This window comes from Metarhizium brunneum, chromosome 2 (genome assembly GCF_013426205.1).
Source record: "Metarhizium brunneum chromosome 2, complete sequence".
Taxonomy (NCBI): Eukaryota; Fungi; Ascomycota; class Sordariomycetes; order Hypocreales; family Clavicipitaceae; genus Metarhizium; species Metarhizium brunneum.
This window is the reverse complement of record NC_089423.1, coordinates 3,335,173-3,353,160: the sequence shown is the minus strand read 5'-3', so window position 1 is coordinate 3,353,160 and position 17,988 is coordinate 3,335,173. Positions and strand designations below refer to the sequence as shown.

At 53.5% G+C, this 17,988-nt stretch overlaps 3 protein-coding genes across 3 annotated transcripts; 2 read left to right on the top strand and 1 right to left on the bottom strand.

Annotated features, from left to right (window-relative positions):
- Positions 1 to 423: 423 nt before the first annotated feature.
- Positions 424 to 2,710, top strand: SUP35 (Eukaryotic peptide chain release factor GTP-binding subunit; the record flags this gene model as incomplete). Its single annotated transcript, XM_014691823.1, has 3 exons — positions 424 to 748; positions 808 to 2,543; positions 2,657 to 2,710. 3 exons carry the CDS (start codon positions 424 to 426, stop codon positions 2,708 to 2,710), a joined length of 2,115 nt encoding a protein of 704 aa, XP_014547309.1.
- A 5,615-nt stretch (positions 2,711 to 8,325) lies between these two features.
- Positions 8,326 to 11,326, top strand: acu-6 (Phosphoenolpyruvate carboxykinase; the record flags this gene model as incomplete). Its single annotated transcript, XM_014691822.1, has 5 exons — positions 8,326 to 8,425; positions 8,545 to 8,593; positions 8,675 to 8,750; positions 8,827 to 9,027; positions 9,983 to 11,326. 5 exons carry the CDS (start codon positions 8,326 to 8,328, stop codon positions 11,324 to 11,326), a joined length of 1,770 nt encoding a protein of 589 aa, XP_014547308.1.
- A 1,039-nt stretch (positions 11,327 to 12,365) lies between these two features.
- THI73 (Thiamine pathway transporter THI73) lies at positions 12,366 to 14,303 on the bottom strand (the record flags this gene model as incomplete). The annotated part of the gene is made up of 5 exons (XM_014691821.1): positions 12,366 to 12,686; positions 12,754 to 12,865; positions 12,933 to 13,692; positions 13,784 to 13,892; positions 14,028 to 14,303. The coding sequence occupies 5 exons, from the start codon at positions 14,301 to 14,303 to the stop codon at positions 12,366 to 12,368; spliced, it is 1,578 nt and encodes a 525-aa protein (XP_014547307.1).
- Positions 14,304 to 17,988: the final 3,685 nt, after the last annotated feature.

Genomic DNA, 17,988 nt, shown 5'->3' with positions numbered 1-17,988 from the left:
GGCGATACGTGTTCAATGGTCCATGGTTGTCCATCTGCCACACGAGAGAGGACAGTGTGGAACTCTCCACAAACTGCACTGTACCCGCCCACCACCTTTTCCTGCGTCATCTTGGTGGGGCTCGAATTTTCACAACCTCCACCAAAAGCATTCAGGCGAAACCATAGCCAGGCCCGATCATCTCGAACGATCGTTTTGCCGCCTAAATCCATGCCCAAGGGTATCTCGGAGAGGCCAAGTTCGTTTCATCTCGTTTGACTCACAAGCAAGGCTCAAGCTTTCCAACCGGGGGGAACTCATCAGGCAGCCACGCGGGGAACCAACGAGGGGCATTATTTAGACGTGTCTGCGCCAACATTTCCTGTTTTCGACCCACCGAGGACCTCTTTCAAACAGCATCGTTTCCGTCGCCGGCCGATAATCATGTCCAACCTCAACTCTTGGGAAGACGATCCCGCCGCACAAGACGAGAATCTCTCGCGGAGAGCTCAGCAGCAGCTCAACGTCAACGCTGGCCAGGGTCAAGGCGGATTCCGCCCCGGCGCCGCTTCCTTCCAGCCAGGCGCCCAATCGTTCCAGCCTGGCCAGCCATACGGCGGAGGTTTTTCCAACCAGTATCAACAGCAGCAGCAGCAGCAATACTACCAGCAAGGCTACTATCCCCAATATGGTCAGCAGCAAGGCTTCAATCAGTACAACCAGGGAGGCTATGGCGGCAATTTCAGCCAGGGATATAACCAGGGATATGGTATGCCGCCTCTGCTATTCGATTTGTCCCCCGCGCAAAACTAACTACCATGTTCTCAGGTGGAGGATACCCTCAGTATGGTCAACCGGGCCAGGCCCAGCAGCAACCCACACAAGCTCCCGCCTCTGCTGCTCCTGCAGCCGCACCGACTGCCCCCAAGGTTCTAACCAAGGAGGGCGGACCCAAAGTCCTTAGCATCGGCGGTGATGCTTCAGCCCCCAAGCCCAAGGCCAAGGTCCTTTCGATTGGCGGAAGTGGAACTTCCACACCTACCAAAGACAAGGAGGAGGCCAAACCTGAGCCCTCAAACAAGCCAGAGGCTGGCCAGAAGGCGGCTGCTGTCAAAGCTATCGAGAAGACTGGTGAGAAGGCTGGGAAGGCTGCCTCCTCAAGCAAATCCTCTGGCAGGACCTCCCCAACTCCATCTTCCGGACGATCAAGTCCATCCGGCCCCGGCGAGAAGAAGGCTCAGCGCGAAGTCGACGCCGTTACCAAGGAACAGGCAGCCGATGTTGACGACGAAACTCTCAAGGAAGTCTACGGAAAGGAGCATGTCAATATCATTTTTATTGGTCACGTCGATGCTGGTAAATCTACCCTGGGCGGATCCATCTTGTGGACGACTGGCATGGTTGATGAGAGGACCATGGACAAGTACAAGCGTGAAGCCAAGGATCTCGGCCGAGAGTCTTGGTATCTGTCGTGGGTCATGGACCTGACCAAGGAGGAACGTTCCAAGGGCAAGACTGTCGAAGTTGGCCGTGGCTTTTTCGAGACAGAAAAGCGCAGATACAGCATTCTGGATGCCCCTGGCCACAAGACCTACGTGCCCAACATGATTGGTGGCGCCTCACAAGCCGATGTTGGAATTTTGGTCATTTCGGCTCGCAAGGGTGAATATGAGACGGGGTTTGAACGTGGAGGACAGACGCGTGAGCATGCTATGCTTGCCAAGACGCAGGGTGTCAACAAGTTGATTGTCGTCATCAACAAGATGGATGACCCTACGGTCGAATGGTCCCAGGAGCGTTACACGGAGTGCACAACCAAGCTCTCTCAGTTCCTGAAGGGAACAGGCTACAACCTGAAGACGGATGTCTTTTTCATGCCCGTTGCCGCACAGTCTTCACTCAACATCAAGGATCGCCTCCCCAAGGGCATTGCACCGTGGTGGGAGGGTCCGTCGCTGCTAGAATATCTGGACGGCATGAGCGCTCTTGAGCGCAAGATCAACGCACCATTCATGATGCCAATCAATGCCAAATACCGAGATCTGGGTACCATGGTGGATGGTAAAATTGAGGCCGGTGTTGTCAAGAAGGGCATGTCTCTGGTCATGATGCCTCGCAAGCAGACCGTGGAGGTGTCGGCGCAGTACGGTGAGCAAGAGGAAGAAGTTCCCATTCTGCAGTGCGGCGATCAAGTACGAATGCGCCTCAAGGGTGTAGAGGAAGAAGATATCCTGCCTGGATTCGTGCTCTGCTCACCCAAGAGACTGGTCCACTGCGTGGCCGAGTTCGAGGCACAGATTCGTATCCTGGACTTGAAGAGCATCTTGACATCTGGGTTCAACTGCGTTCTGCACGTGCACTCGGCCATTGAAGAGGTCACCTTTGCTGCGCTGCTGCACAAGCTGCAGAAGAATACCAACAGAAAGAGCAAAATCCCCCCGACACATGCCAAGAAGGGAGACAGCATCATTGCACGGATGCAAGTGATTGGTGGAGCAGGATCTGTTTGCGTGGAGAAGTTTGAGGATTATCCCCAGATGGGTCGCTTTACTCTTCGTGATCAGGTACGTTGTCATTGCTTGCTTGTGCAACAAACAAACACAAACAAACGAAAGGGGACAGAAACAAGATGAAACAAGTAACTGCAAGCAGAAACTAATCTATCTGTACTGTATAGGGACAAACTATTGCCATTGGCAAGATCACCAAGCTCATTACTAACAGCGACTAAATGAAGGTATTCTGTAGTGGTGCCGCCATGAGTTTCTGTATTCGATAAAGTCATCAGATTCGAAGAGCTCCCCTCTCCGGGTCAAGAAAGGAAGAGATGGGGGGACAAGAAGAAAAGGCATTGCGGGCGTGCTGAAGATGCTCGGTTTCCCATTGAACAGACGGAGGCGTATCTTTGACGAAAGAAAGCCGGCGTTGGGAATAAATGATATGGCAAGATGGCTTCATTTGATGAGGTGGATAGGTGGATAGGTGGATTCCGGTAGATAACACACGGCAATCTGGAAGCATAGATGAGCTCAAAAAAAAAAGATACAAAAGCTACGTCCCTTTGGCACAATTCGATAATAAAGATGCATGATAGCACCCCCTACGAAAGTATGTTGTGTACAAGAGGGTCCATGTCACTTGGGGCGCAGACCTGTAAAAGGTAACTAACTATCAGGTATCACAAAATGGGTAGCCAATGAGGACGCAGTGCATGTGTGCAATACCTAGTCGCTTGGTAGTAGTGATGGGCGAGGCGGGCGGCCGGACTTGTTCGCAGATACGCCTCGTATCTACGACACAGGGGCGATTGGTAGGGGAAAAAAAAAGCACGGAAGGACACGGGATGCGGCTCTTTGCAAGGCCAGCGGCGGGTGCGTGTGTTTTGTGTGGCAGCCCGACTGTGCAGAGGCGCAGCTGCGACGCGGCGCGACTCCATGGACATGTGCAATGGCACACAAAACCAGCATCGTGACGTGCGTCATGGACCTGGTTTTTTTCTTTTTTGGAACGCTGGTCCATCCCGGCACTGTGGGGACCCAGAAAAAAAAAGACAGGTTCATGAAAAACAATGGGAAAATACATAGGGCTCGTTTCTTGTTGGCCCCCTCCCCCCCCTTCGCTTCAGCACAACTTTAATTCTTGTACGGGAAAACTAAATGTTGCAAAGTGGCACGAAAAAGAACCGGGAGCCTGCTGGTGCATCCCCGTGTTGGGCCCCCTGCGCGAGGGGTCCATCCTCCGAGTCGGGACACGGAACGGCGCCAGAAGTGGGGAGTCGTGGCTGGTGGACGCCCGAGTGTGGGGACGGCGGCCAGAATGGGCGTGGCCGGAAGGGGGACACGGATTCGGAAGGTAACTATACCATTTGAGATCTGAGACGGGCCGCTGAATGAAAGATGGTGTCGGTTTTATAGACCGTTTTTTATTATTACATTAGGACTGCGAATTCGTGTGTGTATGTGTGTGAGGAGCGGAATGGGCAATACGAAGCGAACAAGATTCAAAAGGGAGCAGGCGAAACAGACAACAGCCAAACGGTCGGTCAAGCATTGTGCCTTTTCCGAGGGGGAAGGATGGGCGGCACGGCACGGTAGGTAGGTAGAGGGTGTGCAGCCAGCGAAGTGACAAAAAAAAAACCAAGATGCCGAGCGCAATACGGTGCGAAATATATTGTGCTCGGCGGCAGGAAATATCCCGGGACGGCGAGCGCGCGTGAAAAACGGTCGTCGAGGAGGGACACCGCCGTTGGATGCGCGGGGTGAAAGCATTCCTCTGTGCAAGTTTCCCAAGGGGGCGTGCAGGTATCATCAATCAGTAAGGAGTATTACAAAGGGAGCACGTAATCCCAGTGTCATCCTGACAATTATCCCTCTTCCGAAGCCGAAAAGGAAAAAAAAAAAAAGGACCAAGACCGCCGAAAATGAATGCAGTCTTGTGCCGGAAGAGAAGAAGACAAAAGATACGTACATGTGTACTCTGCGCCTTCCTTGCATGACGAAAGCGTAGGCGGCGGCCGGAACAAGTCGGAGCTGGCGCTGGGTGCGGCGCGGGCAGCCAATCGGCCGTCGCTGAAAGCACTTTGCTGCGGATGGTGCCGTGGAGCCGAGACGGTCGCGGAGGTGCGGCGGGCGGGTATGTAATGCAGGACTGACTGGGACACGAAACGCTGGGACTGGAAAGTGACGGTGACGAGAAAAGCTGGAGGGGGCTTGGGTAGTTTTTTTTTTAGTAGTGGTGATGCCTGATGGCGGATTCCTGGGATGATGCATGGCCTGCAGGGGATATTTCGACGGTCAAGCATTGAACGGCGACGAATGCTCTTGGGGGACGACAAGCGGGGAAGCAATATTTCTTTCTTTCTTTAAAAAGACAAGAATACCTTGCAAACCTACAGAGTCAAGACGATGGTTTGTAGTTTGTGGCAACGACAGTCTTGGCATAGCCCGACAAAACAGCGTCAAACAGTCATACATACATACACATTGCAGTATACAGAGTCGTCACCCAAGACCAAGACCAATGACTTGTTCCCCCAGGGCTCCGGGGGGCGTGTGCATCAGCCGGTTCCATGTTCAAGTTCAGATGCTGCAACCCGCGCGGGCTGATTCGGCGGACCACGAGGCACCAGACCACATGCATGTAGTAGCATTTAGTATACTACAATAAATCAACCATCGAGACTAGCCACAGGTTCAAGAATAGTAATAAGACTGGGAACCGTATTCAAATTGCCCCCTTCTGGCCCCCACGCCACCCGCCCTCGAATAACCAATATTCCTGACGCTTCATCCTCTCACTTCTCGCCAGGAATGGAGCTCGCGAGATCTCTGCTGGTCATGTGGCCAGGCGAGAAATGATGGCCGTTATACATACGGGGAAGGGGGCAGCCTAGGAACAGGGTTGTCGTCGCGCTTCCCCACAGGCGGGTGTGCGAACTTGTTTCTGTTACGAGATATTCGACCGGTTCGAGGCCTGGAGGGGTGCTTGGCTCGAGTCTGGAGTCGTGGGGTATTACGATACATGCACACACTCGACAGTCGACACCATGGTATGAGTTGTGCCCTTGTCCGACTTTGGGCTTCCATTCGTTGCAGTTCACCAGCGGTGTGGTGATGTGTCGTGTCAACAACGGTGTTAGTACCAGACATATCATCAATCATTCATGTCTATGCGTGCGCCAGCGCCAGCGCCAGCGCCGGCTCGTAGCGCATCTCGACGCAGCGGCCGCGCTGCCTTGGTGCCCTCGGTCAGGTACCCTCTTTCTTGGCTTTGGGTGTAGCTGAGGAGATGCAAACATGGGTTCGGGGGCGGGAAAAGTATGCATATTTGTCCATGTGTCGAGCTTGTCGCCAGGGCCGTAGAGGCTGGCCAGCACTTGAGGTGAGTTGAAGTTGAAGATGGGCTTCTTCAAGGGGAAAAGGGGGGGTGTGAGTTTTGCTCCAGGCCTTCGGGAGTTGCATGCCGTTCAATGTTGCCTGGCTCTTTGTGGTCCGTTTCGGATCCATCTGCAAAACGGTGCAACGGGCTCCCATCAGGTTCCCATCAGGTTCCTGTCGGTTCCTCGGCCAGAGATACGGAGCACCGTTCCTGATGTTGCCGAAACGGGGTGGCCGAGTTGCAGGGTGCCTGCATGGCTCAGACGTCTTGGTTCTTCTCTCTGTGTGACGGGATCCCATGTCTCAGTGGCCGCTTGTAGCTCGAGAGTCGAGTGTGCCGACAGTGACCGATACACAGCATGGAACATTGTCGCTGGTGGAAGAATGACGATGGCGGCCGTTGGGACATTGGATACTGGGACAGGGACCAGGGGGATGGGATTCATCGACGGCGATGCATCAATTGCACATGTGCGTCTCCAAGTTGCGTCATGGATTCAATGTTCATGGACGGCACTGGCTGTCGGACAAGGTGCATCAAAATACGGCAGGGACGACCGTTCAATGTTCGAATCAGGTCAGGTCGATAAGTCAATAGTAGTAGCACTGTACGCAGAACCACCTGCAGTGGTTGCACATGTCAACCAGACGTGAGTGTTGGCACCTGAGGTCAACTGGTGCTGGCGCTGGGCCCTGGGTTGTCGGAAACCCACTAATTCCAGGCCTGGAGATTCCCCACGCAGCGCTCTGTCAGCGCAGTCCCGCTGCCTGGGCCACCAGACATGTACATGTATCCTGGCTTCAACATTTGAACATTGAATCAATCATGTTAGTCGACATCGAGGTCAACTACCAAGTCGAGTTGATCTAAACAGCCAGCCAACTTGACATCTTGGGCACGGTTGGCCTCCGGACCCAAGAGCGAGCCGGAAGCAAAGACCAAGGCACCAGACCCAAGTACGCTCGGTCATCCCATTGCCGTCTGAGATATCCGCACAACGAACGGCAGTTGTCTGGTGTCCGGTTTTCGTCCCGGAAAGTTCCTACATCCGGCGCATTGCAAGCGCGAACCACGATGCATTCAGTCAATCCGGGTGAATGGCATTAGGATTCCAAGACGCAAGATTCCAAGTTTGCAATAACGTCGGAGGTAAATGGTATTCAAGTTAAAAAGGAGGCCATTTCCATCTCGACCTCTTTCTATTTTTTCTTCTGCTTCCTTTCATTATTGTGCTTCACCGCCGAGTTGGTTGCCTACTTTACTTTACCTATCGAGTCTGAACTTGGTCACTTGACCCAGTGCTGATACCTGACACCTGAACCAGCATTGAACCGTCAATGCCCACTGTGCTTTGTGCTACAGCGCCATTGTACCCGCCTCCAGCTCCCCGTCTGCTCCCGGCCAACACTTATTGTCTGAGACGCATTGCCGCTCAACTCGTTGCTGCACAATCATAATACGACACCACGCTCCTCCTCAGCGGCGCCAGCCCCCAGCCCCGGACATCTGGAGCCTGATTTCCCCACGCCTCGCCAAAGCTAGCGCCGTCGCCGTCCAACCAGTTGCTGTGTCGCGCCTTGTGGCGGCTCCCTGGGCACCAGACTTTCAGCGGACAGCTATTGAAGCTCCAGCACCTCCAGCAGCACTCAGCCCGTCAGCCTTCAGCGCCTGGCGTGCCAGACATCAACATTGAATCCAGTCACTGACCACTGATCCCCCCCCCGGCCGCGACGCCCCTCCAGCTCCCACGCGCCCCCCTCTTCTCCATCTCCACGCCCAAGCCGATCCTCGTCCAAGCAATTGCTCTCCTCGCCGCCCACCCGCCATCCCGCCAGAAAGCAGCAAAGCCTAAACGCGGCCCTTCCGGTATAATATCGTGGCCAGTCCCCTTTGCATCACCTGCCTCGACGTCGGAAGCCAAACCACCCTCAAAGCGCTCTCCAGACGCCCCCTGGCCCCACTCCGTCGCCGCCCGTCTCGTCATTAACCACCCGGCCCAAGGCAATTCCAATCTGACTGCGTCCAACTACTTACTACTTCTCCTCCACGATATTCACCTGCAAATCCGCAAATCCGCCATTCTCTCGGCTCCACGCCCCCCCTTGCCAAGTACAAGTACACATACATACTGTTTCCGGACTGTCGTATAGCCGCTCAAGTACCCGGCACCTGTACCTGTACCTGGCCCAGAATCCCACCCGGTGCACTGCGCCTTGAATTACATTGGAGCCAACATTGAAGAGTCGAGACGCTACCGCGCCACAGCCTTGCCGCCGTCATCCCCAAATCGACAAACTCCTTCACACGCGACACTTCAACCCGTCCTGCTCGAATCACACCCCTCCCCCTTGCTCCTCTGTTGCTCTGGCTTCCGCTCCAACTAGGCACCCCCCTTTCAATTAGAAAAAATTCCCTAGGCAAGCCGAGATCGAGCACCACACTCGGTCCCCAAGATTTGAATACATAAGGATGAAGGACCCCATCGCCAGGACCGCATCTCCTTACACTGATCCCTCTGTCCAAGGCCCAAGGTTCAAGATTCAAGAATCCAGAACTGATTTGCGCAAGAGTGAGTAGCTCCTTGTCCTCTCTGTCTTGTCTTTTTTTTTCGTGTCGCTTCCCTTCTTGGTCTCTCAAGTCGTCAACATGACGTCGCCTCTCATGGCTCTGGGTCTAACAAGCCGACAGTGATCTCCAGCAACGTCAACAAGACCGCTTTACACCCTGGCGGTGTTCAGTAAGTTGATTCTCCTCCTCCCTCCGGGCCCCCCGGCCATGTGGTCGCTTCAGTTTTGCTTACATCTATTCCTTTACCCAGGCCTCACCACAACCACACCGAGCTTGAGGAGGAGCTCCACGAGACTGCCCACATTGACTACGACCGTGTCGCTATTGTACGTCAAGACCACAGAACCCGCTGGGCATGTGATTTTTTTTTCTCAATAAATCTAACAAGCCTGATGTGCACAGATCCCCAACCCCTCAGTGGCCGCTCTCTACGAAGATGCTCTCGTCTACGAGACGGGTTCCGCCATCACCTCGAGCGGTGCCCTGACTGCCTACTCCGGAAAGAAGACTGGTCGCTCACCCCTCGACAAGCGAATCGTCCAGGAGCCGTCATCAGAAAACGACATCTGGTGGGGTCCCGTCAACAAGCCCATGAGCACCGAGGTAAGCTGCGCTGCGCCCGTTCATTGATTCTGCCGCCTGTTTCTATGTCGTGCATGCCGCGGGAATGCTGTGTCGCCTGAGGGCCGGATGTGCGAGCCGAAACCCCAGACTTCCATGCATGACTCTGCCGCACGCACAGTGCACAATGTGCAATGTACCTTTTTCCCCCCCGTTTGCGCTGCCCCACGTTTTGGCGCAGCTCGTGACGACAGCCCGAGGCAGAAGCATCGCATCGAGCAGCAACCAGTTGTCGGGCGACGATGCTGGAACTCTCAGCTCGCTCTCTCGCTCGCTACATATGCTGGCCACAATCCACACCTTGCCTCTGCAGCTATTGCGGCAATGCAGGCCTCATGGTGATGAATTTGTTGGTGCCGAGTCCTGGAAACGCAGGTGCCGCCATTGGCCACTCTGCTGCCCCGCTCACACATGCTTTTTTGCCTTGGCTCTTGCCCCACAGCCTGCCTAATCGGCAGCCCGAGCCTAAGCGGTCCCCAGTCCGGAGGCGTCTGTTGTTCCGTCTCAAAAGTCAGATCCTCCACACTTGGCCATGGCAGGGTCTGGACTGGGCTGAGTTGCGCGACTCGTCCCGATTCGATCCGAGTACCACTGTCGAGAACCGAGTCGAGAACCCGTTTGTGTCCCTGCAGGTCCTCCGGGTCCTACAGGTCTTGTGCAACCCTCGGTGCTGCGGCCGGTACTCCCCCCCTGCATGTGCGAGGACTGCTCGACGGGTTCCAGTACGTGGAGGGGTCCGAGACATTGGACGAGAGGAACCGCATGCGCAAGTGTGAAATGCATCATTTCTCGAGTCGCTGCCGCCTGGGGCTGGGCTGCCTGTCATTGCTGTTTGTTCACTTTCTTGCGTTGTAATTGTTTTCATCCTTTTTTTTTTTTTTCGTAAGACATCATATAGTCATGGTGGTTTCTGACTAACATTCCTTTCCCCCCTCAGGTCTGGAAGATCAACCGTGAGCGTGCTGTCGACTACCTCAACACCCGCAACCGCATCTATGTCATCGACGGTTATGCCGGCTGGGACGAGAAGTACCGCATCCGCGTTCGTGTCATCTGCGCCCGCGCCTACCATGCCCTCTTCATGAGAAACATGCTCATCCGCCCTCCTCGTGAGGAGCTGGAGCACTTCCACCCCGACTACACCATCTACAACGCCGGGTCGTTCCCTGCCAACCGTTACACCGAGGGCATGACCTCTCCCACCTCAGTCGCCATCAACTTCGCCGAGAAGGAGATGGTCATCCTGGGTACCGAGTACGCCGGTGAGATGAAGAAGGGAGTCTTCACGGTTCTCTTCTACGAGATGCCCATCAAGCACAACGTCTTGACCCTGCACTCGTCCGCCAACGAGGGCAAGAATGGCGATGTCACCCTCTTCTTCGGTCTGTCCGGAACCGGCAAGACCACCCTCTCCGCCGACCCCAACCGTGCTCTGATCGGTGACGACGAGCACTGCTGGAGTGACCGTGGTGTCTTCAACATCGAGGGCGGTTGCTATGCCAAGTGCATCGGCCTGTCCGCCGAGAAGGAGCCTGACATCTTTGGCGCCATCCGCTACGGATCCGTTCTCGAGAACGTCGTCTTCGACCCCGACACCCGTGAAGTCGACTACGACGACTCTACCCTGACTGAGAACACCCGATGCGCCTACCCCATCGAGTACATCAACAACGCCAAGATTCCCTGCCTGTCAGAAAGCATGCCCTCCAACATCATCCTCCTCACCTGCGACGCCCGCGGTGTCCTGCCCCCCATCTCCAAGCTGGACCGTGCCCAGACCATGTTCCACTTCATCTCCGGATACACCTCCAAGATGGCCGGCACCGAGGACGGCGTCACCGAGCCCCAGGCCACCTTCTCCAGCTGCTTCGCCCAGCCCTTCCTTGCCCTGCACCCCATGCGATACGCCAAGATGCTTGCCGACAAGATCGACCAGCACAAGGCCAACGCCTGGCTCCTCAACACCGGCTGGGTCGGCGCCGGCCACAGCCAGGGCGGCAAGCGGTGCCCCCTCAAGTACACCCGTGCCATCCTCGACGCCATCCACTCGGGCGATCTGGCCAAGGTCGAGTACGAGAACTACGGCGTCTTCAACCTCCAGGTCCCCAAGTCTTGCCCCAACGTCCCCGCCGACCTGCTCAACCCCGAGAAGGCCTGGACGGCTGGTTCCGACAGCTTCCAGAAGGAAGTTGTCAAGCTGGGCAAGCTCTTCCGCGAGAACTTTACCAAGTACGAGAGCGAGGCTACCGAGGACGTTGTCAAGGCTGGTCCTTCGGTGTAAAGAGTGGGCATATTTGGTGCTGGATTTGCGAATCTTTTTTTTTAATCTTGGGCCACGTCCAGTGGGAGTAAGGGGGGTACCCTAGATCATCTACCCCCGTCTCACGATTTTAAAATTTTTGTCTGTTTTTGTTTTGGGATACACTGCTTTGGATGGCGTCTTGTTTTTAACCATCTGCGCCCCATGGGGGTGCGATTATTTTGGACATGTAGCATGATTATGACAATGGTCACAAGTGTAGGCAGGTACTTAATGGAAGCTTACATCCAGTCAGTGTTTTTTCCCATTCGACGTGCATGGTGTGAATCTTATTTCCAGCCTCAACTTGTCCAGATGGTCGCAATGTATCTTACAAGGCCAACGACTTGGACTTTGACTGTGAATCAAAAGGATGCGTCTCAGTTGACATGGTAGCTGCGTAGTGAGCCCTACATGTGTGGGAAGTTTCGCACCTGCGAGCGCTCGAGTACGTGACTGGTCAAGAAGAGGCAGAGTTTCAATATCCTCGACTTGGTCGACGGCAAGTCAGGCATTAGCCGCACACGGAAGCCTATTGTTATCCTATCCTTCAGGCTGGTGTATTCCAGTCAGACTCCATTTCACCAGGGAGACACGGACCATTCCGTGGCGAGGCAGCATACGGAAAGAATAAACTCCCTGGCAGACTAGTCACTGGCCCGAGTTTGCCAACGGACACACCCACGACAGGTACACTCCAAAATGTTCCTCGGGGCCGGGATCTGCTGCAAGTGATCATGTCTGGCATGTGCGAAATGAAGAAAAACATTCCCTTTCATGTGCAATTCGTCTCTCTGTTTCGATGTCCTGGTTACATCCAACAGACAAATACAAAAACTGTGTCGCTCAAATATCTACAACAAGATGCCTCCTCATACAACTTTAATACAAAATACACTACGCTGCCCCCATGTCCAATACCATATTTCTACACGTAACTTCACGTCTCGCGTGACAGGCAGGAAGCCTTTCTGTTTTGGGTATCTTCACCTTTCCACCATGCAAATCGATACACTCCTCCTTAGTAAGTGTAGCGGAAATGCTTGTTTTCCTTGTCGGTTAGGCTGGCCCAAACCTCGGGGGATAGGAACTGCTCCTCCGTCTCCTTGCTGCGGTCATTTCGGCGCTTGTTGGCCCATACATAGTATAGGAACAGCACGAAAGTGGTGACGGCGCAACCGGCTTGTGTACCCATGACAGCCAGCTTGGCAGGGTGATAATCGGGGGCGTCACGGGCCTGGAATGTCTGAGGTCCGATAATGTTGCCGAGGGAGAAGGAGCCAGAAATAATAGCAGCAGCAAAGGCTCGTTTGGTGGCACCAGCACAGTTGGCAACAGTCCACTAAAAGTGAGGTTGAGTTAGTCGATACGCCACACCCCAGGCCAGGCAAAAATGGATACCGACTTACGTTGTAGAAGATTGTGAGAGGCGCGACGACGGCATTGACAAGGTAGATACCGGCCAGCAACCCAGCCTTGTTGGACTTGGGCAGGAAAGACATCAGGGCACCACCAATGATTCTGGTTTCGACAAGTTAGCCCACGCGGCTCGGATTTTACGACCGCCAAGCGGATGCTGGGTACTCACGCAGGAATGATACAGGCAATGATCCATGCCCACCTGTGCGACTTCTTACGAATACCGTAACCGACCATTAGTGTAAAGAAGATACTGACAATACCCGATGGCATGTTGAGCAGAGCGGCCTTCTTTGGAGCCCATGCTGGAGGCTCGTCGGATAGAATGTTGCGGATCAGAGTAGCCGAGTAAGTGGTGACAACACCGCTCGAAACAGACAGCAAAACAACGGACAGAATCAAGAGATAGATCTGAGGGTCTAGCAGAGCCTCGAAAATCTCCTTGACCCGGAACTTGCGGCTCTGGATACCGGTTTGGTTGACACTGATGTGCTTCAGAAGAGCAACCTTCTCGGTGTCGGACAGCCACTTGGCCTGCATTGGGGTATCGGGGATGAAAAACAAAGTGCAGATGCCGAAGACAACAGTCAAACATCCTAGGACGACAAACATAGTTCTCCAACCAGCCAGGGCGGCACCGGGCGTCATGTGCTGGAAACCGAAGGAAACGAGACCGCCGACAATTTGACCAAGACCCAGACCAAGATACCAGAAGGAGAAACGGGGAGCCTGCTCTGACTTGGTGTACCATTGGCTGCTGATAAGCATCAGAGAGGGGGCAATAGTGGCCTCGAAGATGCCGAGAAAGATACGCGAGACAAGCAAGCTCTGGTAATTGTGGGCAGCTGCACCACATGCAGTTGCGATGCCCCAGAGAGTGACATTGGCTCCGAGCCACTTGGCGGCGGGAAAGATTTGAAGGAAGTAAACTGCAGCAGGCCATGTGTTAGCCAAATATGGTCCTCGCAGCGAAGAGTTCGTTTCCGGTCGCTGTTCTGCTATGCGACAGGGGCAACATACTGTTGGGAACTTCGAAGCAAAGCAGACCAACGAAGAGAAACGTGGCAACATTGGAGAAATCATTGCCCTGGAGCTTCAGGTCCTTGTTGATTCCCATGACGGCGGCATACTGGCGAGTTGATGGTTAGCGATTAAGCAATCGTGGGTAATTGCCAACTGCGACACTGCAACCTGACCTTGGTACGGGCCAAAGAATTGCAGATGTCGCTTGGGAAAGAAAGGTGGTGAACAGGGTGTGGCTCACATTCAGGATAACCTTGTCGAGGAATTGCATAGTGTAACACAGGAACATGAGGGGAACAATGTGCCAGTCGATCTTGTGGCGCAGAGCAGTCAGATTAACCGCATCGATGCCTTCGGCGTCGCGATGTTCGTTCAGGAACTTCCAGGCGGCGTCGACATTGGTGACACCAGCAGTGGCCGGGAGAAATCCAGCGGGGGGATCATTGTCGCTTGACGACGATGAGCCGGTTTGGCGAACATGGGCGTCCTTGGACTTTTCGTCGACATTGGTAGACATGATAACCCAGTTTGGTAACGTTGAAGAGGGTGCTTCGGGAGGACTTTTTGCGCCGGCCGAGAGAGATGTAGACAGGCGAGATGGAGAAAGACGCCTGAAGCTGACAAAGAGAAAACAGATTCAAGTGAAGGGATTATAAAATGGCCACAGTTGTCTGAAGGTTCGAGGCGCCGACGAGCAGACGAGGTACAGAGAAGGTCCGGTAAAAAAGGACGTAAAAGCCGGTGCGGGCAGAACACGAAGGCGGGCGCGTAACGACTCGAATTGCAGCAGCTCTGCAGACGAGACGAAAACGGACTTGTCGTTTCCGACAGCTTGCTTCAACACACTAAAGAACCCGTGGTAGGAAGGGAAGAAGATTGAAAGGAAACGGATTTATAGACCAAGAAGGAGAGGCAACGAACGAGTGTTGCAACAGATTGGGCAACGGCCAAACTTAAAGGACGGCGATGGACACCACAGCACTCGGGCAAGTGGATTGGCTGGTGCCGGACGGGCACTCTGGCAGAAACACCAAGTAGATTGTCTGGTGCTTCTTGGTATGGAGTAGTTGGGGATGGCAAAGGGAAGGCCAACATGTGGTTGACGGTCGCAGACATCGATGCAAAAGGATGGCCCTGGCCGAGATGGACCTGGGACCCTGGGCTGCAGGAGGGGAGGCGGGTGGGACAGCAGGCTTGGCCAACTGTTGCCGTCGCTCAATTAGAATGGGGCCCCACCAGCTGCCGGAGAGCCTAAACCCATCTTGGACCATCCAGTCCGATGAGTGCACTGCCAAGCGCCGCAGCCTTTAAGCTGTTCAATAGATGTCGAGCGTTAAGCGGCAAGCGGCAAGCGTCCAGATGTCGTGGTCCATGCTGTGTTGCGTCAATTACCCACGCCCCAGGTCTTGTGCATTGGGGCTTGCGGTCCATGCTCTCAAGCGAGGAACCACCTACCTGATCCTGTGAGTTGCATGTTGTACGCATGCATGCTCAATCAGTCAGTCCATCAGTCAATCCGCGCCACTGGGTTAAGGTTCATGTTTCCATGTTGCGCTCAGGCACCCGTTGACAGCCATCGACTTGGGCTGAAGCTTGGCTGCCAAATCCCCTTGCCATGGTAGGTGCCGTGCTTTGACCACCTCTTTCCCAATTGACGGGACGGAGAGGCCATAAAGATCGACGTGGGGGGACCACAAAAGAACGGCGCACAGCAGCGCAAAGAAAGCAAATCGCAGTTTCGGTGTCAGTTACGTCGCAGATACCCTCCAGTACGGAGTACAGTGCATATTGTCAATCACTGTGAGCCAACATTGAAGCCCACCATGAGCGTGGCACCACTTGACAGCTCAAAACACGCGGGAGCTTGAAGTCCAATGTTGGGTCGCTCCTTCCCGGCACAGTCGCCGCTGTTGTCAACTGGTGATATTACCCTGAACCCTGCACCTCCGCCGAGTACCAGACTTTATATCAAACACATCCATCCATCCGCCTCACATGCCATGCAATCGTTATCCCACACACTTGAGAAAGACCCGGAGCCCCGGTCTCTCGCTTGCCAAACACTCCATACATCCGCTCTTTTGAACCCGGATACTAGTTGTGCAGTCTGCTCTCCGTACGTATTGCGGGCGCCTTCATTTTGTCTCAGCTTGTCATCCCCTATCCACCTCAGCCCCCCTGCCTAAGGTGCGATGCCAAGTACTCGACTGCTTGCTATTCCTGCCAGGGCCTGAGAAGCTCCGAGAGATGTCGTATCGTGAACTCTCGAAAGAAGCAAGGCCGTCTCTCCACTAGCAAGCTCGGGAAGCCTGGCCAAAGACGAGAATGGCCAACGGCGATATGGCCCCCCACTGTTGCAGCTATCATCTCGGAGGGCATCAGAGAAGCAAAACCTGTTCATGCACCTCTTAGCGGATGAGAGGCCTACACCATGCTAGGGTTAGCTGCAGTACCGCCAATCCGACGGTGGTCCCAGTAACCATGGGGCCATGGACCGTTTCAATTCGGGCTCCTGCACTAGTATACCGTTCTATCAATACTCAACCAACCAAGCTCTGTCGAGCTCCTTGCAAAACTAACCCCGGAATTCGGTCTCCCTTGCTGTACTGGTTTGTTTCGCGACTTTCTATACGTGATTGTTGATGCAATGGAGTATCTCATGCGTAAAGGCAGCACCGTTCCCAGTTCTTCCCTCTCAAGAAGATACCCCGGACGATATGCAACGCAAGGAACAGGTATTACACAGCCAAGGTATTGGCTTTGTGAGGCATCTTCACACGCGATACTGTACTCCATAGATTGGACCATGCGATCCAGTCGAGCTTGTTGTACATACTTACAACCAGCTGTACACGCCACTCTCGGCACAACCCTCCGATGAGTAAATGCAGTCTGGTTCGTGAAGTTCCATCAGCTACCCCTGAAAGCCCGATAGGGGGATTTATCCGAACTCCACTAACCATCATGGTCAAGCTTCCAACTTCAATTAGCTCTCTTGCAATAAAACACTTGTCATTGCACCTCAAGCTCTTGTGCCTTCATCACAAACCACTCCCGTGGTCCCTCACATGAGGAGACATTTATGGGAACGTCATCTTGATTGTGATCGCTTCAAACAGACTATCTTATACGTGACCGATATCGCTGTGTGATCTCACGTAAATTTCAGCGAGATAAGTTTTTTAAGCGCGTTAAAGAAAACCATGGTGACCCGCGAGACGATAACGGTTATCCCCTAGATGGTGATCACGCCGAGTTAGAAGCTGCTTATATTTTACCATATTCCTTGATAAAGTCATGACGTAGTTCGCTCCTGGTATGTTTCCCTATTACTACCTATTTTTAATCAATAGTTGGCGTACTAATGTTTGAAGTATTCTAGACAAGTAGCTTTAGAGATTTTAAACATGTTTGACACGGACGTTATCCATCTTATTAATGGACCGGAAATCGACAGGTAGCCCTTAAGCGCGAGCGGCATCGTTGTTTTGACAATTTGGAAATTTATTGAGCTTGTGGACGAGTCCTCGAATACATACAGAATCAATACATTTCTGAAGTATGCCGGCCTTGATAATATCTCACGTTTACCAACCACCCGCTGCCTTTTCGCAGCTCCAATAATCGACCCGCCTTTGTCTCGACTTCTTGTGCATCTATCTGAAGCTAGGCATTACATACATGAAATACTTCAAGATAGAGGAGCAAATTATACAAGTCGATGGTACAACCTCACTTGGCCATTTGGTTAAGCTAAGGATGGACGGTTGGCGGGATGGCCGCGTAGAAGGGTGGTAGGTACATGGCAATTCAGGGATAGGGCACATACAAATGTATGAGTCCGTCTATTGGGAGCTGTATGCATGAGCGCTGCAACCCACATCGCTCCATAAGTGCCCAGAGTTGACATCAATGATGGTCACTAAATGGAGGTTCGGACGACGAACTGAGTTCCCTCTTTTCCAGCCCTCTTTCAATATTGCCGTGAAGTGGTTTGGAAACATGCCGAAGAGTATCCCGATAGGCGAAAAGAGCAAATACCTCTTTGTGCTTTTCACTATGCTTCTGGAAAGAGAGAGTTATGGAGAAAGATCTGTTTCAGCGCCTCATAATATAATTCGCTTTGTCATCAGCAGCCTTCCAGGATCCATTTACTCCCGATTCGTATTAAAAATAAATAAATAATATATGAATGTAAAGTC